This window comes from Brassica oleracea, chromosome C9 (assembly GCF_000695525.1).
Source record: "Brassica oleracea var. oleracea cultivar TO1000 chromosome C9, BOL, whole genome shotgun sequence".
In the NCBI taxonomy this organism is placed as follows: domain Eukaryota; kingdom Viridiplantae; phylum Streptophyta; class Magnoliopsida; order Brassicales; family Brassicaceae; genus Brassica; species Brassica oleracea.
The window spans coordinates 40,242,277-40,252,768 of record NC_027756.1 but is presented as its reverse complement, the minus strand read 5'-3'; the positions used below and the strand labels follow the sequence as shown (position 1 = coordinate 40,252,768).

Sequence of the window (10,492 nt, the reverse complement as noted above, 5' to 3'; positions counted from 1 at the left end):
AAAATTAACTTATGATTTTCATACGTTGTTATAAAATATATACATATTTACATGTTTCTATTTTTTGATCGGTTTTATTCGGTTTATTCGGTTTTATCGGTTATATACCGAACCATATCCAAATCCTACGGTTTTTTAAAAATCATATCCATTCGGTTTGTATGGTATATACCAAATCCAAACCATATTATCTATTTCGGTTCGGTTCGGTTCGGTACGGTTCGGTTTTGCCATACTGAACAGTCCTAGGATCTTGTAATTCCTTATATATATATAAAAGACACATTAAATAACACATAACTTTCCCCTAAGTTTCACAGCAGTTTCGATCGTGTCGTTAATCTTGAGATACGAACCTGGATTATTCGAAATGTTTCGTTGTATACTGAGCGGTCGGTGCATCATGACAAAAGAGTTTGTAGTCACTGTATATTATAAGGCTCGTTAGAAAACGAATAAGAAGCTCCGATTGGTTAAACTAAGTTTTTGATTGGTTAAACTAAGTTTTTGATTGGTATGGTGTTAAAACCCATTGACGTATAATACTAGCTACTGAAGTTAAATGATATAGTACTGTTTTCTCTTTGTCGTTTTCTACCCGTGCTTGTATAAGACTACCATGTAAGTAGTTATTATATTGTGAAAGCTTTGTATGATTTTTATTTAATTTCGGTTTCAAGTTAATGTCTACGGAATATACAGATATGCGAATGTAAAGACATAAAAAACTTATAATTTTTCTTTCTACCACTAAAAACTCGTTATTTTGAATGATATGTATATACACGTGTACAAACTGAAATAATTTTAAAAGTAAACAAAAAAAAAACAACACATCAAATCTTGACTAGAGAGATACATACGTTGATTGTTAGTTTGCGAAATTTTATTTTGTTACACAATCGTGATTTGACACGTTTTACATGTTAGCTATAAAAAAAATTCTTAACTCGCTTTAAACTTTTGATCCAAACTTCTGTGCACGCAGAGCGGTGTTTTTAAAACCAAACCGACCTGATGATTGGACCGGGTTCGACCATGAACCGGTAATATAATCGGGTTGGATCAAGTAATTGGTTCGACCATGAACCGGCCACGTAGATGGATTGAATTTCAAAGTTATTAAACCGATAAAAACCACTAAAACTATCAAAAATCTATAAACCATCCATTAAACATAAAACTAGTTTATATTTATAATGTTTTATATTTAAAATTTATTTATATTTTAATTATGTATCATATTTAATAACATTACTTTAAAATTTATATACTAAAAATATATTAAACCAAAGTATTGAACCATGTTTGACCCAGTCGAACCATATTGAACCGTGACCCAAAAAAATTTCGGTTCAGCTTCCGGTCCGGTTTTAAAAACACTGATGTAGGGATAATTGTTTTTATAAATATATAAATATCAAAATCATAAATATTTTAAATATACAATTTACATTTTAGTGTTACATATTATAGGAGAACATTTATGTTTACCATTTTCATATTACAACTTTTCATCTTTACCACTACTAAAGAGATATTTTTCAAAAATATTTAATTCATTAAGTGGCAAAAGACTCTTATACCCTTGTTATCTATATATAAAATAAATCATTATTTAAATAAATAAAAAAATGAAAAATAAATATTTTTTTATGTTTTCGATTATACTTTTCTATAATTTTTTTTGAATTTTTTTATTTTTATTTTCAAAATTTCTTTTTGAAAATCGGAAATTATGTTTGAAACTATTTTTTAATTTTTTTTTATATTTTTAAGTATTTATTTATATATTTATTAGAATCTTAAATTTCGCATCCCAAAAATCCTACCCCATCCCTCAACTCTAAACCCTAAGTCTAGATTAGTTAACCCCATGAGTATAAGTGTATTCTACCCTACATTAAAAGTAAGAATAAAAGTGATTAGTGTAGACATGAAAAGTAGTACTATGAATGTGATATTTGTGGTAATTTCTCTTATTTTGTTATTAATTGTTATTGCATACTAATATATTTTTGAGTTTGCTAGAAAAAAATCATAATATGAAGTAATCAAATAATTTTTTAATTTTTTTTAACAGTTTGCATACAATATATTTTAAAATTGTATTTAGTTATACTATAGAAAGAATTTTGTTATGATAATTTATATTTTCATGTTGTTGTGTTTAAAAAATAAACTTTGACATCTATTTTTTAAAACCCTTTTTAATGGGTTTCATTTAAACAAAATTGACGTGTAAACAACTCTATATTCAGTTGCTTAGACATAAAGAAACACCCCCCTTTAATGAATTTAACTTAAACACAATTGACCTGTAAACAATTCTATATCCAGTTGCTTAGATATACAAGTAAATATATTGTTCAGTTTATTTAGCATATACTTTTATTTTGTATTTTATAAATTTTTATATAAAATTAATTTATAATAATATTTTATTACTTATTATGAAATTAATCAATGCATTGGTTTTAAAACATCTAAAAATGTAGCAACATTTTGTTAGATTTTTTTCCACATATTTTATTTGAACTAAAAGTAAAATTTAAATTTACAATTAAAATTGATTTATTATTAATATCTTTATAATTATTAAGATTTGTTAGAAATGTTATATATTTAATAGAATAATCTAAATAACTAAATAAATGTAGTTGATTATATGGGCCTAATATGATTTTTTATAGTAGATAAAAGTTGTACCTAAATACAACTAAATAAATAAATAAATGTAGTTAATTATATGGAATGACTTTCTATGGTACATACAAAATTATACTTCTCTTTTTTACAGGGAAGATTAACACATTTTCTTGTTTGATAGATTTATCCTCTACCATGGTATAATTAGCTTTTAGTGGTTCCTTTTTGACATTAGATAGATTCGGGTCTCTCAATTAAAAGGAATAATAACAAGGTAACGAGCATTTATATAAACGCGTGACACGTTTGCGTCGTTGCCAAGAAAAACTAAAGTACCGAAACGGCCCTCTTATATTAAGATATACTCTCATTAACCCTATTTCCATCTATTCGGTGCTGCTACTGTTCTATTCATCTACCCTCTTCCCGAGAAAAGTTGAGGTAACGTTTCCCGGCGAAGAAACCGGAAGTTTTCGTAAAAGCGATTCGATATTTGTTTAACCGACTTGAGAACCGAGTTTCGGATTTCGATTAATTTAAGTAAATATCTTCATAATAATTAATATTAATTGTTTTTGTTTGAACTTCGATTTCCAGTGTTGGTCGCTTTCTTCTTCTTCTACTCCCACTTGCTTTTGAATATTTGTTGACTACTTGACTAACCGCTTGACCGATTTTCTGGATTTTGTTTATATATATGCTCCTTTTTTTCATGAATCACTGAGATTCGGAAGCAATCTGAGATTAACCGTTTTTTTTTTTTTTTGAAATTGAAATTACGATTCTCGGAAAATCGAGTTTAGCCGTATTTTTCTGAATTTTCTCGGAGAGTTTAGAAGAGATTTTTTTACTTTTTTTTTTCTCCCGGAGAAATTGCTATTTTCGTGCTTGCTGTTTCACGTGGTTGACGAAAGCTGAAGCAACCTTTGCACAGCAAACTTACTTCTCTTTAATTTTTTTCTTTCTTTTCGATTAAGGTATTGAGAGTGGTTTCTCCTTTCTGGCGTTTTCTCTCCTGCGAATACGATGAGCAGTCCCTTCAAGCCATCGCCGGGAAGACGCCACGGAGGCGATTTGGAGTCCGGCAGAATCGAGAACGCCGACTCCGATAGCGACACGTTCTCCATCCCCGCGAAGAATGCTTCCGTCGAGCGACTCCAGCAGTGGAGAGTAAGACCTAGTCCTTATCTCGCTTCTTCTAGTAAACACTACACACAGAGATTTCTCGTTTGTGAATGCGAATCTGCGTTTAAAAAAATTAATAGTGATTTTTCTCAGAAAGCTGCGCTGGTGCTCAATGCCTCACGGAGATTCCGTTACACCTTGGACTTGAAAAAGGAGCAGGAAGCTCAAGAGATGAGGAAGAAGATCAGAACTCACGCTCATGCTCTTTTGGTTAGCTTATTGTTGTATCATGGTCTTTGTGTGACATTCATCCTTTTTTTTTTACTGTTTAATTAAAGCTGTTTTTATTTTCTTTAGGCTGCAAATCGTTTCATTGATATGGGGCGTGACCAAGGTAATGCGTTTGTGCTTGTGCATACTCTCGATATCTTTTATATTCCTTAACTGGTGTTGTCTTCTTTCTCTTCAGTAGGTGAAAAACCAATAGCTTCTGCAACTCCAGCTGGTGACTTTGGAATCGGGCCTGAACAGCTTGTGCTCATGTCGAAGGACCACAACATTGGTTCTCTTCAGCAATATGGAGGGGTACGTTCTCTGGTCTCTTTGTTGCCTTTTTATTTTCTTGGTTTGCACTAATTTCTTGTTGCTGGGGGGATTGCACAGGCTCAGGGATTGGCAGACTTGCTCAAGACTAATACTGAGAAAGGTATCAGCGGAGATGATGAAGACTTGCTTAACCGCAAGAACATTTATGGCTCAAACACCTATCCTCGCAAGAAAGGGAAAGGGTTTCTGGTATGAAAATATATGCGTTTTGTTTGTTCTGTGCCGCTTGAATTTTGGGTTATCCCTTCTCAGTTTCTCATAAAGCCGGTTGGTTTCTTGTTTTTTCATCGCAGAGGTTTCTTTGGGATGCTTGCCATGATCTCACTTTGATCATCTTGATGGTTGCTGCAGTTGCTTCTCTAGCACTTGGGATAAAAACTGAGGTTTGTTGATGAAATTTATTAAGCAAGTCCGCTCTTCCCACTTTCAAAAGTGTAATTTCACCGTTGGCTTGCATGATCTTGTTTATTGTTGATGACAATCTTGACAGGGTATCAAAGAAGGATGGTATGATGGAGGAAGCATTGCATTTGCAGTGATTCTTGTGATTGTTGTGACAGGTAATTCTTAACCTGTTTCAGTGAACTCTTGAGGAATAACTTTTGTAGTGATTTTTCTGACGCATTTCTTCTCTTCCTGTGCAGCTGTCAGTGACTACAAACAGTCGCTCCAGTTTCAGAACTTGAATGATGAAAAGAGAAACATACATCTCGAGGTTTGAATTTACACTTATGTAAAATTTTCATATACTTTTTTTCTTGTTTTCTTCTTAGTAACATTACGTTTTCTGTTGATTGCTGCACAGGTGATAAGAGGTGGAAGACGAGTGGAAGTTTCAATCTATGACCTCGTTGTTGGTGATGTCATTCCCCTCAACATCGGAAATCAGGTGAGTGATTCATTTATTCATTCTCCGTTCTCCTTTTCGTTCATATTACCATATGTCTAACTGAATGTTTAAATTATCTTCAGGTTCCTGCAGATGGGGTGCTAATAGCTGGCCACTCTCTTGCCCTCGACGAGTCTAGCATGACTGGAGAGAGCAAAATTGTGGGTCTTTATTTCCTGTCATAGTGAAATTGTTTATTTTCTAGTTTCGTTTTGGTATAACTCTTAACAATCGACTTTCCTATTCTTGTTAGGTCAACAAAGACGCTAACAAGGATCCATTCCTAATGTCTGGCTGTAAAGTGGCAGATGGAAATGGTGTTATGCTGGTAGGATTTCTCTCTAGTTTTTCTTGTTCCATAGCAGGATATTTCTAATAGGAAAATAGGTGACACGAACTGATACGTATGTTCTTTTCTATATGCAAGGTTACTGGTGTTGGAGTCAACACTGAATGGGGGTTACTGATGGCCAGTATTTCTGAAGACAATGATGAAGAAACTCCCTTGCAGGTAGATTTCTTAGATCGATGTTAATTAGATCTTTTAAGTTTTTATAGATCGAGCTAATATTTGACTTGCTTGAACCAGGTGCGCTTAAATGGAGTAGCTACTTTTATCGGTTCCATTGGATTATTTGTGGCGGCTTGTGTCCTAGTGATTCTTCTGGTTCGGTAAGGATGCTGTTTTTGCTGATTATTTTACTTTGAATCTCACCTTTTCTTCATATCTGAATGAGAACAACTCTGTATGTTGCTCTTTTTTCACAGATATTTCACCGGTCACACTGAAGACGTAGGTGGAGGTCCCCAATTTGTTAAAGGGAAGACAAAAATTGGTCATGTAGTTGATGATGTGATCAAAGTTGTTACCGTAGCGGTATGTTCCTAGTTATCCATTTTAACCTAATAGGGTGACGGAATTATAATTTTTTGTAGATATTAATTATCTGCTTTTGCTGCAGGTTACAATTGTCGTTGTGGCAGTGCCTGAGGGTCTTCCATTGGCTGTTACTTTAACGTATGTAATTAGTTTTATATTGGCTGCATCAGAAAGTCTTGTTCCCCTTTTATTTGTGCTAATTTCCTAGTTAGAGGGTTCAGTTCTAGTTGCTGATTATATTTGCGTTTCTATTATACTGTTCCGTTTCAGCCTTGCCTATTCTATGAGGAAAATGATGGCAGATAAAGCTTTGGTATGATTATTTTGCCTTCTCTCTATCTTTTTATGTGATGGGAGTGAAAAATATATGATTCTTTATGCAGTTCTATAATATAGCATTGACAAAAAGTTGATATGCAGGTGCGGAGGCTATCTGCTTGCGAAACAATGGGCTCTGCAACCACTATTTGCAGCGATAAAACTGGAACACTAACTTTGAATCAGGTGTGCTTTGTGTGTACAAATCTTTTGAGTTCGTGCTCTATGTTAGAGTAATAGACTCGAATGAATTGTTTTGTCTCCTTAATGTTACTAAATGTTCATTTTTTTCTATAAAAAAATAGATGACAGTGGTTGAGTCTTATGCCGGGGGCAAGAAAACAGATAGTCAACAATTGCCAGCAACTATCACCTCGTTATGCGTTGAAGGAATAGCTCAAAACACAACTGGTAGTATTTACGTCCCAGAGGTAAGCAGTTTTGGTAAATTCCTTACCTTTGATTCTTCCTAGAGAAGCAGGACTCATGCGGTTTTATCTGCTGACAGGGTGGCGGTGATTTAGAGTTCTCTGGTTCACCAACAGAAAAAGCCATTCTTGGCTGGGGAGTCAAGGTTTAGTTTTTTGCTTTTGTTTTCTAGTTCGAGCACAGTTTTTTACTTATGAGCTGAAGAGATTGTATTTTTCTCTCTCTTTCAGCTGGGAATGAATTTTGAGACAGCCAGGTCGCAATCTTCTATTCTTCATGCTTTTCCGTTCAGCTCAGAGAAGAAACGTGGTGGTGTTGCTGTAAAAACGGTAACGTGTCTGGCTATAATATAGATTACTATGAGAGTTTTTTTTTTGGGAGGGGACATATATTTGAGTTTGTGCGAAATAAAATCATTTTTGATTCCTTTCTTGATATTTTCTGTTTCCTATATTACAGGCTGATGGTGAAGTTCGTATTCACTGGAAGGGAGCTTCTGAAATTGTCCTTGCATGTTGCAGAAGCTACATTGATGAGGATGGTAATGTCGCACCAATGACTGAAGAGAAGGTTTGTGAAAAAGTCTAATTTATCTTATGGTCCTGCAACTCAACCTTATGTTTTCATGACACTTTCCCAATGCAATTACTTTGATATTTTCAGGAACAGTATTTTAAAAATGGTATCGAAGAGATGGCTGGAAGAACCTTACGATGTGTGGCCCTGGCCTTTAGAACCTATGAGCCTGAGAAGGTCCCAACAGGCGAAGAACTCTCAAACTGGGTCCTCCCAGAGGATGGCCTTATTTTACTAGCTATAGTAGGCATAAAGGTGAGGACTAATTTGATTTATTTATGTTTATTTTTACTTTATCTTGAGATTAGTCAAATCTACATATCATTTTGGTTTAGTTTCAGAACAACAACCGACATATTATGGCCTGCAATACTCTTTGTAGTGTTTCTTATCGAATTATTTGAAAATGTGCACAGGATCCATGTAGACCAGGAGTCAGAGATTCAGTTCAGTTGTGTCAGAATGCTGGTGTCAAGGTGCTTCTTTTGTTCGATTTTATTAAAAAAGGCTCATTGCACAAATTCTCGTTCTTAGCCTACTAATAACACTGCATGATGTTTGTTGATGTTCAGGTCCGTATGGTTACTGGTGACAACGTCCAAACTGCTAGGGCTATTGCTTTGGAGTGTGGAATATTAACTTCGGATGCTGATGCCTCGGAGCCTAATCTCATTGAAGGAAAATCATTCCGCGCCTTAACCGATGGAGGAAGGGACAAGATTAGCGAGAGGATATCGGTAACGTTCACAACACCACTTTTCAATTCTTAAGACTTAATTTGAATGCAGTAGTCTCATTCTATGTAGAGGTGCTTCACTCAATTTAGATATCCTCCATGAACATCAGATGCATTCAGTTATTGTAATATGATATTATAGTTAGTAACAGCTTATAGAGAAGCTGACTGACTTGGTTGCTTCATGTTTGAAGGTTATGGGCCGTTCATCGCCCAATGACAAGCTTCTGCTGGTGCAATCTTTGAGGAGACGTGGTCATGTTGTTGCAGTCACTGGAGATGGGACAAATGATGCTCCTGCCTTGCATGAGGTATAGAAATTTTGAACTGTTTATGTCCAACTGCACAGCTGTTGAATGTCTCATTCTCATTTTTCTCAAACTTTTTGAGCTGATTTGCAGGCAGATATTGGTCTTGCTATGGGAATAGCTGGAACAGAAGTGGCTAAAGAGAGTTCGGATATCATCATCTTGGATGACAACTTTGCATCTGTTGTTAAGGTTTGTTCAAAGTCACCTTTTCCTCATCATAGACTACTTTGTTGTCTCAAGTTTTACAAAACGCATAAGCTTTGCCATCTCAAAAGTCAATCTTCATCAATGTTTATTTGGTGTTAAATATTCGAAAATTAAACTTGGTGTGGCTTCTGATAATATAGGTTGTTCGCTGGGGACGATCAGTCTACGCCAACATTCAGAAATTTATCCAGTTTCAGCTCACAGTCAACGTCGCTGCTCTTATCATTAACGTTGTAGCTGCTATTTCTAGTGGTGACGTTCCACTTACCGCTGTCCAGGTTTGATTTTCTGTTGCATTTCCCTTTTTTTTCTTTCTGATCCATCTCCTAAGTACATAGTTTTTGTTCACACATTTGGCATTTTTTTCAACGTACAGCTTCTGTGGGTGAATCTGATTATGGACACACTCGGAGCATTGGCTTTGGCTACTGAACCACCCACTGATCACCTCATGGGCAGGCCTCCAGTTGGCCGAAAGTATGTTTTTACAGCTTTTGTGGTTTCTCACAGTTGAACTTAATAAGACACTTGTTTTTGCAGAGAGCCTCTGATTACCAACATCATGTGGAGAAACTTGTTGATTCAGGTAAACAATTGACGACTAAACTCTTAGAATATATGAAACCAGGGCGCATATTAATAAAAAAAATGTTGTAACATAAATTTTTCAGGCTATCTATCAAGTGAGTGTGCTGTTAGTTCTCAACTTCCGAGGCATCAGCATACTTGGCCTCCAGCATGAAGTTCCGGCACACGCCACTAGAGTTAAGAACACAATTATCTTCAACGCCTTTGTCCTCTGCCAGGTGAGTGAATTAAATCAAGGCTCTTCGTTTACAGTAGAAACCATAATGTAAACCACATATGTTTTTATTGATTTTGTTTCTTTTTGGTTGGTAACAACAGGCTTTCAATGAGTTCAATGCTCGAAAACCTGACGAGAAGAACATCTTCAAAGGAGTTATCAAGAACCGTCTCTTCATGGGTATTATAGTCATTACTCTTGTTCTCCAGGTAAAGAATCTGGTCCATCATCGAAAACGTTTCTTGTATTCCTTCCACATGTGAATAAAATAAAAGTTTTATTTTTCGTTTGTCAGGTTATCATTGTTGAGTTCCTAGGCAAATTCGCTTCCACGACGAAGCTAAACTGGAAACAATGGCTAATATGCGTTGCCATCGGTGTCATCAGGTCAGTTTGGAGTTTTACATCTATACAATTTGATACATATATGTATAGTATGTGCAATGCTTATTGTTGAGAAACATAGCTAACGTTTAAGTTGAACCTTTTGTAATCTGGACTAGTTGGCCTCTTGCTCTGGTCGGGAAGTTCATTCCGGTGCCAAAAACTCCTCTCAGCAGCAAACTCTCAGTACTAAAATTCTGGGGCAAGAGAAAATCTTCCGGAGAAGGTACTTTTTTTTTTTTTTTAATCATTGGATTATCTTTGAATACAAAGTAGCACTTATAAAAAGTCATTGTATATGTGATGGTTATCTTTTGTCCAACTTTGAACTTATAAGTATTGACAACAGTTTTTGGTGTTGCCCCAGGTTCACTCTGATTTGGAGGCAGCTTTTGAATCACAGAAGCCCCGCGAGTTTTAAGTGCTACTATTAGGACTAACAAGAAAAGAAAAACGTTTGGTTTGGTATTATGATGGGGGTTTATTGATATTTTTCGGAAACCCAAAAGTACAGTTTTTCAGGGTTTAAAATGTATTTTAGTGAATTTATCAAATTTTATTATCATTTAAAAAACTA

The 10,492-nt window shown here is 35.0% G+C and overlaps 1 protein-coding gene across 2 annotated transcripts; it reads left to right on the top strand.

Annotated features, from left to right (window-relative positions):
* Positions 1 to 2,986: 2,986 nt before the first annotated feature.
* Positions 2,987 to 10,492, top strand: LOC106319190 (calcium-transporting ATPase 8, plasma membrane-type-like). 2 transcript variants are annotated; one of them, XM_013757448.1, is made up of 35 exons: positions 2,987 to 3,090; positions 3,627 to 3,819; positions 3,928 to 4,044; positions 4,132 to 4,168; positions 4,247 to 4,359; positions 4,438 to 4,569; positions 4,674 to 4,763; positions 4,871 to 4,940; positions 5,025 to 5,095; positions 5,186 to 5,269; positions 5,353 to 5,430; positions 5,523 to 5,597; positions 5,697 to 5,780; positions 5,859 to 5,941; positions 6,038 to 6,146; positions 6,232 to 6,287; positions 6,420 to 6,462; positions 6,570 to 6,653; positions 6,773 to 6,898; positions 6,976 to 7,041; positions 7,127 to 7,225; positions 7,356 to 7,466; positions 7,560 to 7,727; positions 7,889 to 7,948; positions 8,045 to 8,209; positions 8,403 to 8,519; positions 8,610 to 8,708; positions 8,867 to 9,004; positions 9,103 to 9,203; positions 9,267 to 9,312; positions 9,398 to 9,532; positions 9,633 to 9,740; positions 9,827 to 9,918; positions 10,035 to 10,141; positions 10,283 to 10,492. In XM_013757448.1, the coding sequence occupies exons 2-35, from the start codon at positions 3,676 to 3,678 to the stop codon at positions 10,291 to 10,293; spliced, it is 3,219 nt and encodes a 1,072-aa protein (XP_013612902.1). In that variant the 5' UTR covers positions 2,987 to 3,090; positions 3,627 to 3,675; the 3' UTR covers positions 10,294 to 10,492. The 2 variants fall into 2 exon arrangements, with proteins under 2 accessions (XP_013612902.1, XP_013612901.1); XM_013757447.1 differs by having other exon boundaries at positions 4,244 to 4,359.